Source organism: Oryctolagus cuniculus, chromosome 2 (assembly GCF_964237555.1).
Source record: "Oryctolagus cuniculus chromosome 2, mOryCun1.1, whole genome shotgun sequence".
NCBI lineage: Eukaryota > Metazoa > Chordata > Mammalia > Lagomorpha > Leporidae > Oryctolagus > Oryctolagus cuniculus.
Window position 1 is genome coordinate 107,151,681 of NC_091433.1, and position 21,200 is coordinate 107,172,880.

General features: G+C 48.1%; 1 protein-coding gene across 4 annotated transcripts in view; it reads left to right on the plus strand.

Annotated features, from left to right (window-relative positions):
• Window positions 1-19,287: 19,287 nt before the first annotated feature.
• RFX8 (regulatory factor X8) overlaps window positions 19,288-21,200 on the plus strand; it is a 63,596-nt gene continuing 61,683 nt past the window's right edge. For 3 of the 4 annotated variants that reach the window (XM_002710010.5, XM_008253270.4, XM_051835438.2), the window contains exon 1: window positions 19,289-19,467. In XM_002710010.5, coding sequence (XP_002710056.3) covers window positions 19,385-19,467 — 83 coding nt within the window. In that variant the 5' untranslated portion in view covers window positions 19,289-19,384. Of the gene's footprint in view, window positions 19,468-21,200 lie in introns of all 4 variants that reach the window. The other variant, XM_051835428.2, reaches the window with a different exon arrangement.

Sequence of the window (21,200 nt, forward strand, 5' to 3'; positions counted from 1 at the left end):
AACAGTTTAAGTTGCATAGAGCTCCTGTAACAAAGTGCCCCTGAGTGGGTAACTTCAACAGTAGAAATGAAGTGGCCCATGGTTTTAGAGTATCGAAGTCCCAGATCAAGGGACCGGCAGGGCTGGGGCCTCCCAAGACCTCTCTCCTGGCGTTGTGATGCTGTCTTCATCTTTGTGTGGTCTTCCCATTGGGTGAGTCTGTGCCCCAGTTCCCTCTCCTCCTGAGGACACAGTCACGATGGATGAGGACCCTAAAGAGCTCATCCTAACTTTATGACCCCTCAAGGCTCTCTCTAAATGCTTTCTGGAGAGCTGAGGGACTTGGGGATGGCTTAAGGGGCACACAACACGGTACAGCCCATTTTACTAAGTCACAGACAAAACTGGGTAGTGTCCCAGTAGGGCAAGAAAGCTGTAACCTTTGGGGGGTTAATTCTGTTTTCTCAGACTGAAATCTACTAGACAAAAAGTCTAAGACTAAGAATCTGGGCCAGAATCAGTCATCAGTAGTAACTGCAACAAAGGGCATTCCCTAGAGACTCAAGCCAGCCTGGGGTGGGTTCACTCAACCACGTCCCGGTGTGATACTGGAAGGAAATGTAGTCAGTCTTTTATCATATCCTCAACCTTTTCGTTTTTTCTAATACGTGTCTAATACAGCAAACAAGTGAGAAACAGATGAGCCACAATGCAAGAGGTCGGGCAGCTGAGTAATATACGCTGTGTATCAGAGAAATTATCAGTCTTCAGTTCCACTCAGTGGAATTTCTCCAAGCCTAGAACATTTGCAAACTGCACTGAATATATTTTATTACTTCTTTCAATTTATATATAGATTTAAAAGTCACAGAAAATTTCATAATAAGTTGGTGTTAACTCATGAGTCACTGGCTTAAACACTGTACTGGATAAAAAATGCATTTGTTGGGGCTGGCGTTGGGGTGTACCTGGTTAAGCTGCTGCCTGTGGCACCAGCATCCCACTTGGGTGCTGGTTCAAGTCTCAGCTGTGTGGTGAGCTCATCCTGCCTCCTTATCGCCCACCCCGCCCTCTCCATTGTGACTGTCCAGACAGAGAAGAGGTTCTTGGGGCCTGTCTCGGGGCAACTGTGTGTCTTTACCCTACTCCCGAGACTGGCCCCAGACAACTCCAGCCACCTGGCCTTCTGGGTGACCTTGGCGCCAGAGCCTGCCTTTTTCCCCACTGATCAGCAACATTCTTGATGCCTCTTTCATGATCACACTTGCTGTTTATCCCGGGCTGGTTTCCTGGCCAGGCTAAGCCCCATTACCTGGGGGCGGCTCTCTTCCGCCTTTCCCCATTCCCCCTCCAAAGGCCTCCTTTCAACAGGAGTGCTTGGGGTCAGCTCCTGGCTCTGGCTCCCGACTGGAGCTCCCTGCCAAGGCAGATCCTCGGAGGCAATGGTGATGGCTCGAGTCCCTGTGTTCCTGTCATTGCCGTGCAAGACCTGGGTTGGTTCCCAGCTCCTGCCTCCTGGCTGTTTGGGGGCATTTGGGGAGTGAAACAACAGATGGGAAGTCTCTCTCTGCCTCTAAAAGTATAGAAAGTAATTTTAAACGTTTAATAATTCTGGGGCCAGCGCTGTGGTATAGTGGGTAAAGCCATCGTTTGTAGTGCCAGCATCCCATGTGGGCGCTGGTTCGAGTCCCAGTTGCTCCACTTTCAACCCAGTTCTCTGCTATGGCCTGGGAAAGCAGTAGAAGATGGCCCAAGTCCTTGGGCCCCTGTACCTGCTTGGGAGACCTGGAAGAAGCTCCTGGCTCCTGGCTTCGGATCAGTGCAACTCCGGTCGTTGCGTCCATTTGGGGAGTGAACCAGCAGATTAAAGACCTCTCTCTCGCTCTCTCTCTCTCTCTCTCTGCCTCTCCTTCTCTCTGTGTGTAACTCTGACTTTCAAATAAGTAAATAAATCTTTAAGAAAAAAAGAAAAGAAAGACAAAGATGAATACACAAAGAGCTTTGAAATTCATATGCTTTAAAAATGTTTAATAATTCTGTCTTTTGTGGTAACAGGTAATAGATGCGACTGAACCTTGACTCCCTAACACTCCCCTAGCTATTAACACTGTGCTCACTTAAATTGACCTCTCCCCCTGAGCTGTAGCTTTGCCAGACATTCCCCAGTCCTCAGTCACTTCCAGTCTCCCCAGATTCTGCAAATGAATGAGGTACTATTACTTTTCCCAGCCATATAAAGAAAAAATATTTTACCACCAGCTTTTGGAAAGTTTCAATCTTTAATTTTCCCCTTAGTAGTAACAGCTTTAGTATTATTATTATTATAAAGACAAAATATTTTTGTTATTGAATAAACAAAATATTTTGATATTTAACAGTCAAGAAATCCTGTTCCTCTCCACCACTCAAACACACTCTATGAGCAATAGAGCAATGAATAAAATTTTGCACGTGGGACCCGTGCTGTGGCGTAGCAGGTAAAGCCGCCGCCTGCAGTGCTGGCATCCCATATGGGCGCTGGTTTGAGACCCAGCTCCTCTACTTCCCATCCAGCTCTTTGCTGCGGCCTGGGAAAGCAGTGGAAGATGGCCCAAGTCTTTGGGCCCCTGCACTTGTGTGGGAGACCTGGAAGAAGCTCGTGGCTCCCGGCCTTGGATCGGCACAGCTCCGGCTATTGTGGCCATCTATGGAGTGAACCAGCAGATGGAAAACCTCTCTCTCTCTCTCTCTCTCTCTCTCTGCCTGTGCCTCTCTGTAACTCTGCCTTTCAAATAAATAAATAAATTTTAACAAAATTAAATAAAATAAAATTCTGCATGCATATAAGTGGTCTTAAAAGAGTTCATGAAAAAATGTGTAATATGAGAAAAACTATTCATGCATTTCAAAAACTTGGTACCAAAAAAACCCCTTATCTTTTTTTTTTTTTAAAGATTTTATCTATTTATTTGAGCAGCACCCATAAATAAATCTTTAAGCAGACTTCCCACAAGATGACTGTCTGGAAAATTCAATGAACACTGAGCAGAGCATGGGAAATAAAAACTTCCTTAAAGAGTCAGGACTCTAAGCCAGCCTTTGTGTGGATTTGCTGACCGAGTGTCTGTAACCCACGTGGCCCAACGGAATACACCTTGAGGTTAGTTTACACTTCTCCTCTACTGGTTGTGCCACAAGCTTGCCAGCAAAAACAAGCACAAATTTTCTCTAAAAGAAAGTACCTTCAGCCTAGGATAGATAAAACTCCAAAGATAAGTATTCAAGAATAGTGACCAATACATTGCCCAAACAAAGAAGCACACAAGGTAACCAGACATCTTGAGCAAGAACTAATAAAACAGATTCCCAAAAAAAAAAAAGTGAATTGCAAGGACTTCAGATATTCTTCTGACACAGAATTCCTTTTTTTAGAAAGATTTATTTAATAAATATAAATTTCATAGGTACAGCTTTTGGAATACAGGGGTTCTTCCCCCCATACCCGCCCTCCCACCCCCACTCCCATCCCACCTCCTACCCCCCTCCCATTCCATTCTTTATTAAGAGTCATTTTTAATTATCTTTATATACAGAAGATCAACTCTATACTAAGTAAAGATTTCAACAGTTTGCACCCACACAGACACACAAAGTATAAAGTACTGTTTGAAGACAAGTTTTACTGTTAATTCTCATAGTACAACACATTAAAAACAGAGGTCCGACATGGGGAGCAAGTGCACAGTGACTCCTCTCGTTAAATTAACAATTAACTCTTAGTTATGACGTCAGTGATCACACCAGGCTCTTGCCATGAGCCACCAAGCCTATGGAAGCCTTTTGTGACCACAAACTCTGTCAGCATTTAGACAGGGCCATAAGCAAAGTGGAAGTTCTCTCCTCCTTCTTTGATGGCCCCTTCTTTCCACTGGGGTCTCATTCACCAGAATTCCTTTTAACGGAAGAGGCAGAGATACACACACAGCAAAAGGGATTCACTCTTGAAATGCCTGCAACAGCTGGGGCTGGGCTAGGCTGAGGCAGGGAGACAAGAACTCAGTCCAGGTCTCCCACGTAGAAGGCAGTGATCCAACCACCGGACTCAAGATTCTGCCTCCCAGGGTCTGCATTAGTGGGAAACTGGAATTGGGCACTAGAACTTGGATTCAAACCCAAGTGCTCCTACATGGGATGTGGATGTCTTAACAAGTGTCTTAGGCCGGCGCCACGGCTCACTAGGCTAATCCTCCGCCTGCGGCGCCGGCACACAGGGTTCTAGTCCCGGTCAGGGCGCCGGATTCTGTCCCAGTTGCCCCCCTTCCAGGCCAGCTCTCTGCTGTGGCCAGGGAGTGCAGTGGAGGATGGCCCAAGTGCTTGGGCCCTGCACCCCATGGGAGACCAGGATAAGCACCTGGCTCCTGGCTTCGGATCAGCGCAGTGTGCCGGCTGCAGCGGCCATTGCGGGGGTGAACCAACGGCAAAGGAAGACCTTTCTCTCTGTCTCTCTCTCTCTCTGTCCACTCTGCCTGTCATAAAACAAACAAACAAACAAAATTTAAAAACTCAATGAATAAAACAGAAGAGAGAAAATACATGAAAAGAGATTTAAAGACTTGGAAAGCAGAGTAAAAGTCCCATATAATATCTTTATTTATTTATTTTTAGAGATTTATTTATTTATTTGAAATTCAGAGGTACACAGAGAGAGAAGGAGAGGTAGAGAGAGAGAGAGAGAGAGAGGTCTTCCATCTGCTGATTCACTCCCCAGATGGCCACAACAGCTGGAGCTGCGCCGATCCGAAGCCAAGAACCAGGATCTTCTTCCAAGTCTTTCCTGTGGGTACAGGAGCACAAGGACTTGGGCCATCTTCTACTGCTTTCCCAGGCCATTGCAGAGAGCTGGATTGGAAGAGGAGCAGCCGAGTCTCAAACCAGAGCCCATATGGGATGCCGGCACTGCAGGCGGTGGCTTTGCCCGCTACGTCACAGGGCTGGCCCCTAATATCTATTTAATAATAGTTCCAGATGGAGAGGACAAAGAGAATGGAAAAGAAGAAATATTTGAAGATAATGGCTAAGAATTTTTCACAACTGATGAAAGACACTAATCCATAGATTCAAGAAATCCAACAAGTCCTAAGCAAGATAAAGAATAAGAAATTCACACCAAAACCCACTATGGTGAAATCGAAGAACACTAAAGTAAAAGCAAACTTAAAAGAGGGGATAGGGGCCGGCACAGTGGCGTTTGCGGGTTAAAGACCTAGCCTGCAGCACCGGATTCCTATATGGGCGCTGGTTAGAGACCCAGCTGCTCCACTTCCACTCCAGCTCTCTGCTGTGGCCTGGGAAAGCAGTGGAAGATGGCCCAAGTGCTTGGACCCCTGCACCCATGTGGGAGACCTGGAAGAAGCTCCTGGCTCCTGGCTTTGCATCAGCTCAGCTCTGGACGTTGTGGTCATTTGGGGAGTGAACCAGTGAATGGAAGACTTCTCTCTCTCTCTCTCTCTCTCTCTCTCTCTGTCTCTCTGGCTCTACCTCTCTCTCTAACTATTTCAAATAAGTAAAATAAATCTTAAAAAAAAAATAAAAAGAAGGGAAGAATTTCTTAAAAAGACACGACAGATGTTTCAGCTTTTGATTTTCCAACTGTACGACGTTGGGAAAGCGATACACATTCAGTGGAATTTGAATTTGGCTCCTTTCCCAGACTCCTGATTTGTTAACTGTCGGCTGCTGCTCCAAGTCCCCACTGATAAGGGGGTAAACGACTCTGCAGTGGGCTGTGTTGCTGACCTAGGATGCTCCGTAGATGAGATCTAATGAACGCATTTTCCACCCAGAGACGTGTCTGGACAAAAGCCCACCGTAAGTAGAAGTGCATCTGTATTACCTTCAGAGAAGCAGCAGGCTTGTGAGTGACAATGCGGCACCCACCGCGGAAGCCAGGAGAGGTGGGTGGTGTCCGCCGTGTTCTGAAAGCACAGGAGTGGGCAACATGGAGACACGTCTAGAGAGAAAAACTGAGTCTCCCAAGAGCAGACCATCAGGAAAGATAATTCTCAAGGTTGACCTTTAGGTGGAAGGGGAGGGGCACCAAATGGAAGAAGGAACAGAGCAATAGGAGAAAAAAAGAAAAAGGACTTACAGGTAACACCAAAGACTGATTGTGTGACTTGATAATATCGATACAGGAGGGTGACGCATATAGAATTAAAATGAATGACAACACTTATATAAGAAGGTGGAAAGGAAAATGAAGCTGTGTTCTCAAGGTTCTTTTGTTGCCTAGGAGTAGGGTAGATTATTTAATTAATACATATTTTTAAAAGATTTATTTTATTTATTTGAAAGGCAGAGTTATAGCAAGAGAAGGGAAAAGTTTGAGAGATTTTTCCATCCTCTGATTCACTCTCCGAATAGCCACAATGGCAGGGGCTGGGCCAGTCTGAAGCCAAGAGCCAGAGCTTCCTCCAGGTCTCCCACATGAGTGCAGGGGCCCAAGGACGTGGGCCATTTTCCACTGCTGTCCCAGGCACATTAGCAGGGAGCTGGAATCAAAAGTGGAGACGGAGTTCAGGCACTGCGACTTGGGATGCAAGCATTCCAAGCCACGTCATAACCACTATGCCAAATACCCACACCTTTTATTTTTCATTTTAATTTATTTATTTTCGTTTTATTTGGAAGGCAGAGAGACAGAGAGAGAGAGAGAGAGAAACTAAGAGAAAAAAAAGATTTTCATCATGGTATCAGGGAGGTGTTCAACAAATAATGAATCTAGGAACCCAGACATGATGTTGGGTCACTACTAAGGAAGTGGAAGCAGGCTCTCCTTGGCAATGCTAACGGCAAGGCACAAGACGAGAACCAGATCCTTTGTTTCACCGTCTGGGCAGCCTCGTGGGACTCCACAATCCCCAGCTTCCTCCACGACATTTGATGATTTCATGGTGTGTGTTGTCCAAAGATGCTGTAATTCATAGCTGTTGTCCAACACGAACTCAAACCTAAATGGCTCCACACCCCAGCCTCCCGTCCCTGGACTGGCCTCTGGGCCCAGAGAGGCTCTTGGTCACCCAGCTCTATCGTTACTGGCAAGGCTGCTCTCTCCAGCAAGAAGAGCTGCCTTTGTTGGACTTGAGGAACGCTCCCTCTTGCACGAGACAAACAATTTTCTAGCAACAGGAGAGCTGAGTTTGGGGGGCCATTGTTTAAGCTTTCCTGTGCTGGGTTTTGTGATAAATTGCGACTTTGGTTTTCTTTTGTTTTTCTTCCTTGCAGAGGAAATCAAAGGCAGCAGGCCTCTTGCTGATGGGCTGACTCCGATGTGGCAAAGCCAACGGAATCAGGAAGTTCAAGTGCTGGCTGGCTCTAGGACAAATCCAAACAAAAACACCACCCCCACCTCGTGGCACAGAAACTGCTATGCTAAAGCGAAAGGTGCAAGAAATGGTCCCTTTGAGAAACACAAAACTCAAGTGTCCACCACCTCTTCTTAGATGACACGTCCCCTTTCTTTCAGTCATTCAACAGACATTGATTCAGACTCGGCCAGCATCGGCCAGATCTGTACCAGTCAGTGTCGCTCTTAGGGAGCTCCCTGCTAGGCACACAGGCTGAGCAATGCTGTGACAGAGATGAGCCCAGGGGTGCATGAGGACATGGTAGAGCCTCCACTTAAACTGGCTGAAGAACTGGGGGGGTGGGGCCTCCGAGAAAACTTGGAGGACAAAGGGAGATTGAGTTGAAGCCAACTGGACAACATTTAGCCCCAGGAGAAGATGAAAAGTGATCTAGAGATTCCAAACAGCAAGAGCAGCTCTGTGCAAGGGCACTGTGGCATGCAAATGCTCATCTCCTAGGAACTCTTTTTTTTTTTTTTTAAGATTTATTTATGCCGGTGCTATGGCTCACTAGGCTAATCCTCTGCCTGCGGCGCCAGCACACCAGGTTCTAGTCCTGGTCGGGGCGTCGGATTCTGTTCCAGTTGCCCCTCTTCCAGGCCAGCTCTCTGCTATGGCCCGGGAGTGCAGTGGAGGATGGCCCAGGTGCTTGGGCCCTGCACCCGCATGGGAGACCAGGAGAAGCACCTGGCTCCTGGCTTCGGATAAGTGCAGTGTGCCGGCCGCAGCGGCCATTGCGGGGTGAACCAACGGCAAAAAGGAAGACCTTTCTCTCTGTCTCTCTCTCTCTCACTGTCCACTCTGCCTGTCAAAAAAAATTTTTTAAAGAAAAAAAAAGGATTTATTTATTTTATTTGAAAGGTGAAGTTACACAGAGAGAGGAGAGGCAGAGAGAGAGAGAGAGAGAGATCTTCCATCCGCTGGTTCACCCCCTAGTTGACTGCGACAGCCAGAGCTGTGCCGATCAGAAGCCAGGAGCCAGGAGCTTCTTCCGGGTCTCCCATGTGGGTGCAGGGGCCCAAGCACTTGGGCCATCTTCTACTGCTTTCCCAGGCCAGAGCAGAGAGCTGGATCAGAATGGACCATCCAAGACTTGAGCTGGTGCCCATATGGGATGCTGGCACTGCAGTGGGGGCTTAACCTTCTATGCCACAGCACTGGCCCCCTGCTTAACTGTTTGAGAGCTCCATTTCTTTATCTATAAAACAACAGGAATACCAACTGCATACATTAATGGACGTGAAAGAAATGAGTTTTATGAGCTGATATGATATAAAGGTAATGACAGTTATGCTACATTTTAGATATACTTTGAGTTCCGCCCAAGGTTTCATACGCTGAAATTTAATCCCCGTGATGAGGTAGTGAGAGAGTGGAAACATAATCCAGCTAGAATATGGAAAGGTAGGGTCTTTGGGAAGTGGTTAGGGTTAGATAAGGTCCTTAGCTGGAACTCCCATGACTGAATCCTGGTGGCTTTATCAGCGGAGGGAGACACACACACACACACACACACACAAGGCTCTCTATCCCTTGGACATAACTTGCATCTCTGTTAGTAAGGAGGTATTGCAGCCCCCAGACCTTTATCTCCAGAACCATGCCTCAAAATAAATCTTCTCTTTAAAAAGTGGCCTGCCTCAGGTATTTCATCGCAGGAACAAAAAATACGCTAAGACACGTTGTCACCAGCCCGATCTCTTCTCATCTCTTCCTAACCCTCTGCACAATGAGAGATGGGAAGGAAAGAAGAGAGAAGGGACGGGGAGTGGAGAGGAGAGGGCAGGGGACCCCAGAATCCCAGAGCCCCGGGGACCCTTGCCAGAGCAAAATCTGCCTGAGTGTGAGAAGGAAGTTGTGGGGGCGTTTGGCTAGGCTGCCGGAGGAAAGGAAGTGGTAAGATGCGTGGTGGGCAGATAAATTTTTAAAAAAGGCCAATCTCTGAACCGACATCTGTGACTCAGCGTATTTCCTGAGCAGTTAGCATTACAGTCATTATAAAGTTATAATCACACTCTTCTGATTTTTTTTTTTAAATAAAACCGCAGCAAGGAAATCCTTCATTGCTAAGGGTATTTGGAGTTCATAGAGTTTTTCAATGAACTCACACGTGCATTCCAGTGCTAACCAAGAGGGAAACCAAGAAAAATGTACTGGCATCATATCCAAATACTGACTGTGTGAGACATGGCGCAACATGCATTTTTTACCTGTGTACGTCACCCCTCCTTGGGGACAGCCCGCCTGGGTCTATTTTCTGTTGCTAATAGCACAATAGCACAGACTGGGTCAGTTTTAAGGCAAATAAGTTGATTTTGGCTCTCAGTCCTGTTTCAAGGCCAAGGGTTTGCACGTGGTGACCAAATTCTTGCTGAGACAGGAAGTAGGGAGAGACCTGGCCAAACTCCTTTCACAGCAGTCTCTCTCCCGATGACCCATTCACCCATTCATGTGAGCCCCAACCACAACCTAACGGCCCTCCTCTCACTGTCTCACAATGGGGATGGAATTTCAGTGTGGGTTTTGGAGAAGGCAAACCCTATCCAAATTGCAGCAGAGCGAAACCCTATTTAGGCGCACCTGACCTCAATCATACCTGACAGGGACGGAGAGGGAGGGCTGGGGCTGAATCTTCGCTCTGAGCCCAGTAGCCAGCAATGTTTAGACAGCCATGTGCAGACACTGCTCCCACGGGGAGGGTGAGGAGTACTCACTTCCTTCCTCTGCAGGTGTGTGCTACAGGGCACACAGGTGGCAGGATAGAAAAAGAGAGAAAAGAAGCAAAGGAGGAACGACGCAGGCACCATCTTCATCCACTTGAGTTGCTATTACAAAATACCCAAGGCCGGGTGAGTTATAAGTAATAGACATGTACTTCTCACCAATCTGGACGCTGAGACGTTCAAGATCAGTCCAAGGTGCCAGCAGATGTGGTGTGTGGTAAGGGCTGCTCTCCAAGATGGCGCCTTGGATGAGGTGACGGGGCAAAAGAACCTGACTGGTTCCCTCTAGCCTTTTTATAAGGCATCAACTCGTTCACCAGGGCCAGGTCCTCCTGAAGTAGCCACTGCCTCCAAAGATCCCTTCAACCACTTCCCAGAAGACTCTGCTTCTTATCATCACCACGAAGAAGACTAGGTTTCCACGTGGATTTTTTTTAAAGAGTTATTTATTTATTTGAAAGGCAGAGTTACAGAGAGGCAGAGAGAGAGGTCTTCCATCCGCTGGTTTACTCCCCAGATGGCTACAATGGCCAGAGCTGCGCCCATCCGAAGCCAGGAGCCAGGAGCTTCTTCCAGGTCTCCCATGCTGGTGCAGGGGCCCAAGGACTTGGGCCATCTTCTACTGCTTTCCCAGGCCACAGCAGAGAGCTGGATCGGAAGTGGAGCAGCCAGGACTTGAACCGGTGCCCATTTGGGAGGCTGGCACTGCTGGCAGTGGCTTTATCCGCTACACCACAGCGCCGGCCCCTCCACATTGATTTTGAAAGGAGCACATTCAACCTGTAGCAGGCACAGAGCTTCCTTTCCATCAAATGTCTGGAAATCCTGTTGTTTAACAGCAGCCTACATCCCCAGGATGGCTCATGGTATCTGGTTTATTCTGTAATACAGCATGTACTGATGCTGCCCAAATTAGGATCCATGGAACCCTACTATCCTTCAAGATATTTGTAGGTAGTAATAGATGTTGGGCAAAAACAAACGGGGGGGGGGTGGGATTCTATAGACAACGAAACTTGGGAACCCTAAGTCAAATAGAATTTAAAAGACTTATTGGGCTGGCACTGTGGCATAGCAGGTAAAGCCGCTGCCTACAGTCCCAGCATCCCATATGGATGCTGATTCAAGTCCCAGCTGCTCCACTATATATGCTTCTCCTTCTCTCTCTCTGTAACTCTTTCAAAAAATAAGTAAATATTTTTTTAAAAAATAAGCAAATTATTTTTGTTATTATTATTTACTGCGGGAACCCTCAGACCCTTTGGTGATGCATCTGTGAATCATGATGACAGGCATAACTAACATTTGGGAGTTTCAGAAAAAGAATCTTTCATTATGATTGTTTTCAAGATTTTATTTATTTATTTGAGAGGCAGAGTTACAGAGAGGGGGAGAGACAGAGAGAAATGTCTTCCATCCGCTGATTCACTCCCCAGGAGCTTCTTCCAGGTCTCCCACGTGGGTGCAGGGGCCCAAGCACTTGGACCATCTTCCACTGCTTTCCCAGGCCACAGCAGAGAGCTGGATCGGAAGAGAAGCAGCCGGGACTTAAACCGGCGCCCATATGAGATTCTGGTGCCGCAGGTGGAGGCTTAGCCCGCTACGCCACAGCACCAGCCCTTTCATTATGACTTTTAAGCAGGACATCTAATTGCAAGAGTGCTCTCCAGAACACTAAGCCGTTGTTCTGGCAACGTCATGTTGATGAAGCACCCATGCTAACTAGGACGCTCATCCCATACTGTGTTCAGAGACTAAATGTTGAAGAGGGGTTTTAGGTTTATGTGCATATGAATAAATGTCTTTTATGCATCATCCCCCAGGCTACAATTTCAAAAAAATATATTAAAGCTTTTATCACAGACACTTTCAGGCACATACAAAAGTGGGGAGCAGAGCCCCCAGCTTTCCAGCACCTGCCAATCTCCCCTCTCCCTTCTTGTCTCTCCCACTCCTGCCAGCTGGGTTATTTTGAAGCAAACCTCAGACACCATTTCATTTCCTCTGTAAATAGTTAGGAATCTACCTCTAATATGGATAAGAATTCTCTCTAAAAACTGAACCATCGCCACACCAAAAATTGGGGAAGAGCTGAGATTGTTTTCAGTGTTCCTGTTCAAGCTTCACTGTAAAATAGGCAAGAGTCAAAAGTTTATTGAAGGGGACGGCGCTATGGCAAAGCGGGTAAAGCCACCGCCTGCAGTGCCAGCATCCCATATGGGCACCAGTTCGAATCCTGGCTATCCTATCCAGCTCTCTGCTGTGGCCTGGGAAAGCAGTAGAAGATGGCCCAAGCCCTTGGGCCCCTGTGCCCACGTGGGAGACCCAGAAGAAGCTCCTGCCTCCTGGCTTTGGATCGGCACAGCTCCAGCTGTTGCAACCAACTGGGGAGTGAACCAGCAAATGGAAGACATTTCTCTCTCTCTGCCTCTCTGTAACTCTGCCTTACAAATAGATAAATCTTTTTTTTAAAAAAAAGTTTATTGAGCACTTGCTGGGTGCCATCTCCGCAGCTATCCCGGCAGTAGGCGTGTTAGCGCCCCATCAGACAGTGAGGAAAGAACACTGAGACACTTCCCAGTAAAGCAGGGGTGCTGGCTGTCAGTTATCGGTTTTACAACTTTGTACAAAATCACTTCAAGTCTTGTTTTCCACCCTGAAAAATGAATCCCCCCTACTGGATTCGCAAACTCCTGTATAAGATCCTACGAGGTACTAACCTATTCTTCGTGGGCTGGGTGTCGGGGGAGACATCTACATTTGCATCAGATCTACTGCAGTGCAGTGTGTCCCTCCCCGGGTGTCCTGGGCCCTAGCACACGCAGCTCACACAGGTGCTGCCCAAATATCTGCGGAGTGCATGACCCACTTCTAGCCTTCCTTTGCTTAGCCACAGTGCACCGAGCATTCTTCAAAACGATGCCTCCAGGTTGGCATGGCAGCAGTCTCCCTCTCCCAGAATCCTCCCTGAGGACAGCAACGAACTCATCCATCAGTGATAAGAAGAGGAAACCTTCTCAAACCAATTCAAGTGAAAAGGTAGCTTGTGGGAAGCCACGGAGGAATCCCGTAGAACTGCAGCGTGGCGGGACGGTGGAGCCATGCGGGAGCTAGGGAATGATCACTCCGGCTTCCCCTGGGCTTCAGCGGCTTCTCACCGCAGCATCTCTCATCTCGGGGCTCACCTGCTCCCCGTGCAAGGCTCTGAAAGCCTGGCCCAGCCCCGGCTGCTGCGGGCATTCACAGGGATGCCCCAGAGGACAGGAAGTAGCAGAAGTGTTGCCAAATTGGACGCTCTGGCCTGGCGGTGATTGGGGACAGGTGGGCTGTCACAAACTGCGCTGATCAGCTGTGTGTAGCTGTGGCCAAGAGGCACCGGGCAACTTTTCAGGGTTCTGGCAAACACATGTGGAAAGTATATTTGAAAGAGATCTGGGGCCTGCGTGGTGGTGCAGCAGGTGAAGTCTAACCCAAGGCTTGCAATGCTAGTTTCCCATGTCAAAGTGCCAGTTTGGTTCCGGCTGCTCCTCTTCCGATCCAGCTCCCTGCTAATGTGCCTGGGAAAGCAGCAGAAGGTGACCCAAGTGCTTGGGCCCCTGCCACCCATGTAGGAGACCCAGATGCAGGTCCAGGCTCCTGGTTTCAGCCTGGCCATGCCTGGTAGTTGTGGCCATTTGGGAAGTGAACTAGCAATGGAAGATGTGTGTGTGTGTGTGTGTATTTGTGTGTGTCTCCCTATCTCTGTCACTTTGCCTTTCAAATAAAATAAATCTTTTTTTTAAAAAAAGAAGAGATCCATAATTAAACCTCTGAAATCCAAAATGCTACCAGGTCTAAAATTTTGAATATCAATATAATATGGAATATCAATATAATGTGGAAAACTCCACACCATGCACAAAAAGTATTAAAAATTTTGTATAAAATATTTTATAAGCCATTTATGTAAGTTACAGGTGAAACACAAATGAATTTCCTGTTTAGACTTGAGTCCCAAACCTAAGATATCTCATTCTCTTGTGCAAATATTCCAAAATCTGAAAAAAAAAATCTAAAATCTTAAACATCAGGCTTCCATATAAGGGATACTCAACCTTATATGTTTGCATCTTGGACCGGCTTTGTAATATTAATGGCTTAGAACACAGGTGAGGACATGCGTGTTTTCATAAAGCTGGCTTCATTTTTACCGATCTTTCGACATCTAACGGCTCTGTTTTCTTTTGTCTGCAGCAAAGCTAACTGTTCTTTGTAAAGCACCCTCCTGGCTTCATTGCTGGGAAATTCTGATTGGGAATTAGCAGAAGGAGTGTCACGTGACCGGCTGACACAGGGGCTGCTGTCTATTAGCAAGCTGTGTTAAGCATGTATTTCGTTTGGGGGCTGCTTCCCTGAAATTCATTCCATGGTGGGAATGGTACCAGGAAATAATTCCACGCAGAAGGGCAAGGAGTGGGCAGCTGTTCGCGTGTGTAATTACCAAGGAGGAAGATGCACTCGGAGAAAAAGTGAAGAATACTCACACCAAAACGTCAGCTGGAAACCACTCTTAAAGAATAGTTCTTGCATGCCCTGAAAAACCCTTAGCATAATATTTATACAAACCCAAACTAATTGCTTTAGCAAGCCTTTTTTGCATTCTTCTGAAACATCATTTAACGAAGTAGGGTAGGATTTATGATTTTTGCACATAATCATGATTTTGGGAAAGTGCTTGTGTAACTGCCTGTCTAGCTTTAATAAGATGATTTATGAAATTCCTACAGATCCTTTGAAGAAAAGGAAAGTACTTTCCATGGTGTTTTTTTGCTTAGTTTTCTGTCTGACTTCCAGAAACATCCACTCTTAATGTATTACCTTACAAATTTCAACGGCCAAGCAGTCCGTGATGAATGAGGGCTGATCCCTTCCATTCCACACATTCTCGGCGTTCCTCTCCAGACAGCGCTGTTCCTTATGCCACATGTGTCCAACTTGCCATGTGACCTCAGCCCAGAGGGAAAAAAGATATGAGTTGGGGAAAGCAAGTGCTACAGCAATGGGCTATCCCCACGGTGCTCTGAATTGTGGATTTCAGATCAAGAAATAGCCCAGAGACGTGCGGGATGTTGAGTCAGCTTTTCCCACTGTACACCTTCTCATGAAGTGTGTGTCTTATCGTTGATTTCAACAGGGCAAGAGCCAAGACGCTCAAAACACGATTGCGCACCAAGGACAATTGTAACCTGCCAGAGTGATTTGGACTCTCTCCAAGGGCGTTGGTTTGCTGTGGGTACTTGGAGATTCTCTGCAGCTTACGGATCATTGAGAGCCCAGTGATCTCAGACAGTCTCTTCCAGTACACAGGCAAGGTTGTCTGTCTTCTGTTGGGGCAGACGCCAGCATCACACATCCTCATTAGCTTTACTTACAAATATAGCCATCGCCTGAAGACACCTGGGTACCTCCATAGACAGGGAATAATTACGACAACTAAATGGAATTAAGCACCCAGGATCAGAGAGTGTTTTGTGTAAGGATAGGGCACAGCTGGCGCCCCTTTAGAAGGTGAAATAGGACTAATTGGATAATCTAGAAGCCAATTAGGTGGAAGGAGGCAAAAGAAGTCATTGTTGAGCTAACAGAGCTATATGCTTTGGCAGAAGGGGAAATGATTTGCGTGCATGAAATGTGACACAAGGAATTGGAATTCTGTTTGGTAGAAATTCTAAGAGTTATTTTCCTTGTAATGGTATCAGATATTAGAGTGAAGATGGCTGAGCCTGGAGTTAGATGGAGACTGGACTTTTCAGGTAAGAGAGAGCAGGTGCATGCCCTTGGCTTCCTCATCAGAGAATGCCTTGGAATGAAGCTTTTGGTTAGGTCAGTTGCAACTAAACATTTTTTGAAAACAGCATGGATGTTATACACAATTCTGCTCAATAGTCTACGTGGCTGTGTGCTCAACTCAGAGTTTAATTATGCTGCCGGTGAAAGAGTCACATGCAGAAATAAGTGTTCTCTGCACAGTTAGCACATTACAGACATAAGCTGTGAAGAAATCTTCTAAGAGTGTCCTTGTGTGACCACCTAACTACTCGGAGCCGCATCTGTAAGATGGCTGTCAAATAAAGGATGCCACCTGTAGATGAAATTAAAAGTCCCTTTGAGTGCAGGGTGTGAAATTGACTGCCTGGACTCATTTCTTGAGCCTTGCAAACCAATAGGCCTCAACAGTTCTGGGCTAAGATGAGATAATGTTTGCAATTCATAGCATCTAGCACTCGATGCAATAAATGGTAAAGCAATCACTTGTCAACCAGAGGGTCATGGTGTCATTAACATATTTCCAAGGCCTATACCGTAGTCTGGTACCGGTTGGTACTCCACAAATGGGCAGATATTACATAACCAGCGGTGATATACTAAGACCTCAAGTAACCAGGCAGGCTTTGGTTACTGGCCGTCTCCGGGCACCTAAGTGGGCATCCTGGGAAGTTTCCTGAGTGGAAAGGCAGTGTTATAGGAGCACCACGAGGAATGGCAAGGAGCCTTGGCCTCAGCTTCTGCAGGTCACTGGGAAAGACCAGCCTGCCCCCTGCAGGAGGCCCAGAAAGTGACAGACTAGTCATCCGGAGGGAGCAGAGGAGGCTGAACCCCGGGAGGCTGCCCGGGAACCACCACAGGTCATCTCATCTCCTCTTTCTCCCTGCTAGTGCTTTCCCGATCCATCTCATGGCTGCACACTTGAAACAGGTGCTGCCAACCTGCCTATGACCCTCACCGTTTGCCTCCCGCCCTTGTGGAGGCGTGGAGGATTCCCTTGGGGCACGAGGTAAGGGTCCCCCTCAGCCTGAGACGATGATGTGGGGTCCCGTCTGTCCCCGACCGGATGATTTTTTAAGTTCAGCTGAGAAGATAAAGCAAACAGCAGTGCTAAGGGCCTTGTTGATTATGAATTCTTCCCACATCTACCCATCCCCCACCCAGCCCTCCAAAACTCCCCCAAGCCCCTGGACCTGGCAGATCCTTGGCACAGCTCCCCGACAAAGAGCCCAGTGATATACTGGCTCAGTCCAGGGACCTGGTCAAACGGCAGGACTCAGACTCCTCCATGGACATCCTGCAACCTCTCCCCGGAACTGAACTGGCAGCTTTGCCTCTGATGATGGCGTCGCCACCACAGCGAGGGCACTGGCCCAGACTCTGTTGCAGCCATCAATGGCATTCCAGGGCTGGCAAGTGGAAGGCAGTTGGCACTTTTCTAACTTGTTGCATGAGTCTCTGCCCTGCTTCCAAAAGTGGCTTTCAAATGTATGTGTGTGGGGAGGCAGAATTGTTTTCATTTTTTTAAAAAAACTCTTGGTAAAAAAAAATACACAACATAAAATTTTCCATCGTGACCGTTTTTAAGTACAGTTCAGAGGCATCAAACACATTCACGTTGCAGGGCAACCATCCCCACCGTCCCACTACAGAACCTGTTCATCAAGAACTCCGCACTTGTTAAACACTCCCCATTCCCCTCTCCTCCAGCCCCTGGAAACTGTCATCTATGTTTTATCTCTATGAGCCTGACTACCCTAAGCAGCTCATGTAAGTGGAATCATCTTTTTGTGTCTGGCATATTTCAGTTAGCACCCAAGCCCACCCGTGGTGCAGCATGTATCAGAATTTGCTTCCTTCTAAAGGCTGAATAGCGTCCCGTGGTGTGTATTAACCATATTTGGCTTCTCCATTCATCCATCCATGAAAACTTGGATTGCTCCCACCTTTTGGCTATCATAAATAGTGCTGCTGTGAAAATGAGAGTACACGTTTGTTTGAGTCCTTGCTTTCCGTTCTTTTAGTCACCCTGAAGTGGAATTGTTAGATCATACGGTCATTTTGTTTGTTTTTGAGAGGCTGCCATATTATTTTCCATAACAGCTGCACCACTTTACTTTCCAACCAGCAACAAATAACGGTTCCAATCTCTGCCCTTCCTCACTAGCACTCATTATTTTTTCCTTTCTACTAATGACCATTCCAATGGGTATGGTTCTGTTTTACATTTCTTTATTGCCTGATGAATCTACCTTTGCGTGTGCTCACCAGTCACTTGCATATCTTCTTTGGAGAAATGTCTATTCACGTCCATTGCCCATTTTTAAATTGGGCTGGCTTTTTTTTTTATTTGTTTGGTTGGTTTGCTGTTGGGTGGTCAAATATGTTTTTCATGGAGAATGGGAACTCTGTAGGAAGAGACTGTAAGCAGGCAGCAGCCACAGCAATGGCTGCATGACAGGGCACTTACTATGCCACATGCCTTACAGGCGAGTGTCCCTTGATCCCATCCCCACAGAAGCCCCCACAAAGGAAGTGAAGTTTGGGGAAACAAGACGTTCGGGGCCAACACAGCTCTTGCTGTTGAGTCAAGGGCTCCTGGGACCTGGCAGCAGGTTTTGCCTGTCACTCTGGGACACAAGTTCTCAACCGGAGCTGCCTGTTGGTGTCACCTGGCAGCCAGCCCCCTGAGAGAATTCTGGGCTCCAGATCCAGCAATTCTCAGTGTCATCTGGGTCATGTCCAGGCTGCCGCCCCCTTCCCACACCCACCACTCGGATCAATTACACCAGATCCTCTGGGGGCTGCGGACAATGGAGGTTGAGCATCATTTTTTTAAAGATGTATTTAATTATTTGAAAGAGCTACAGAGAGAGAGAGAGAGAGAGAGAGAGAGATCTTCCATCTCCTGGTTCACTCCCCAGATGGCTGAAACAGCTGGAGCCGCACCGATCAGAAGCCAGGAACCAGGAGCTTTTTCCAGGTCTCCCACGTGGGCCCAGGGGCCCAAGCACTTGGACCATCTTCACTGGTTTTCCAGCCATAGCAGAGAGCTGGATCAGAAGTGGAGCAGCCAGGACTCAAACCAGCGCCCATATGGGATGCCAGTACTGCAGGCGACAGCTTTACCGGCTATGACACAGCGTCGACCCAGGGCATCAATATTTTTCAAAACCGGCCACGTAATTCCAGTATGCAACAGTGTTGAAGGCCTTGGTTACTGAAACCTGGTGCCGGATGGCTTTTGTTGGTGGTTGGTTGGTTGATCCTGCCGGCACGACCCTAGCCCGCCTTGCAGGGTGCAGGCAGGGTATGGAGCGCAGTAGTCCTCCGTCTGCCAGGTGCCCCGCGCGCCCCCGGGCTCGGGGCCCCTGCGCGTCTCGCGCCCCCCGCGCGCCCTGTTCTAAAGTAAACACCGAGGAGCGGCTGCGGCCGGACGGGTGCAGCCCCCGCCCGCTCCCGGCCTGGGCGCTGCGGGCCGGGGTCGCAGCCATGGCGGAGGGCGCTCCGGCCTCCCCCTCGGGCGTCGGCGGCGGCGGCAGCAGCAGGGACCTGCACAGCGGCATCATCCAGTGGTGAGCGGCGAGGGGGCGGCTGCCATGGGGAGGGACCCAGCGGGCCAACTGGAGGAGGGAGAGGTAGGGCGGGACGCAGGGGAACCCTGGCTCCCCGCCACTGCCCGGCAGGAGCCCGGCAAAAAACAAAAGGCCAGGTGCGAGAAGCGACGTGCCCCCGGGGCCTGGGGCCTTAGAGGCCAGCGGTTCGCTCCCAGGACTAGGCCTCTCCATGCTACTCCGCCCCAGCGCACCACTCGCGAGCGCGCACACACTTTAACACACTTGCACGCACACACAACACGCACCGGGCCTCCCGATGGCGCCGGCTTTGCCCCGTGTGGGCCTCCCCATGGGTCACGCTTCCTGCTTACGGATCCAACTGATGAGATCCGAGAGGGGATGTTTTGTAGGTTAAAGCAATTTTTAGCTTTAACAATGCATTCCACGTTGTTTGGGAAATTCACTTTGGACTATTTAAATAGCAGCAGAAAAAAAAAAAAAAAAAAAACCTGGGAAGAAAAATACCCTAAGCCCTTGGGATTAAGGAATTCATGCGCTTGCTGCTTTTCATAAATAGGGAAGTAATTGAAACCAGTCCCAACACCGTAGTTTTATAAGGTGAATAGCTGTTAGATAGCAGGCGACATTTTTCTTGGAAGTTTCAAGGAAGACTTTCTGAAAAGCTCGTGTGGGTGAAATAGAAAAATGAAAGGTGTGAGGGTGAGTCTAACCCCCAAGGCGTGCACGCTGACCATTTGCCTCCAAAAGAAAGTGTTTGATGCGTCTTATCTTGCATAAGAGAAAAATAAAACTCGGATACTAACTGTTGAGGCACCATGCTGCCCCCTACAGTGGTGCAGGCTCTCCCTTGTGCTCTGGGATCTCTCCCCACCGGCCCTTCTTAAAACAAAGGATTTGTGTGGGGTGCCTTTGGCAACTTATTTCAGGTCATCTTTTAGAAAGTTTCTGGGGTTTGAATTGTGCCCCCCAGAGAGCTGAAAGAATGATTGAGACCAAGCGCCTTGAATGCCATGTCCCATCACACCCCGTCTCCTAACCTCTCCTGCCTTAGCTTGAGGGAGTGGTGCAGCCAAGCCCTAGGAAGTTATAATCAGATAACACCTTGGTGGCTGCCGCTGTCTCCAGGGGTTTTATTTAGGGGAATTCCAGGTCCAGACAGGGGAATTCCAAGCCCAGTTGGCCATCATAAACATTCCTTGAAGAATACTGCATTGCTGACCGACCAGGGGACTTGGCCATGACACAGCCAAGACACCGCTGTGTCTCCACCCAGTTCCCCACCGCCTGGCCCGAGGCCAGCATCCAGCAGTGCCCATCCTTTGATCCCTTATTCCTGACTCCCTCTTCCTTGTAGCCTCCCTAAAAAAGCCCAAAGCGCTCTCATTCAGCAGGACAGTAGTTCTTAAGACCCAAGTCTGCTACCCCCCCCCCATCACTGGATACCATAAACTTTCTCTCTCCGTTGCCCCCGGACTTTGTCCTCGTTATTGGATTTGGCACTGGGAACAGAGACTGAGCCCTCGTAACACCACGAGAGATTCAGAAGAACCTGCGTATCCCCCCCAAGGTCTTGTGGGAACTGTCAGAATGGAGTTGCATCGGATTCAAGTGGCCCTAAATGGCTTCCATAGGAAACCAAAGGCTATGAAGGTGGTGTGGACCATTTTAGAAGCCCAAATAATTCAAGTCCCGTGCGACAGATTTTCCTCCTGCAGGTCCCTGACCCGCAG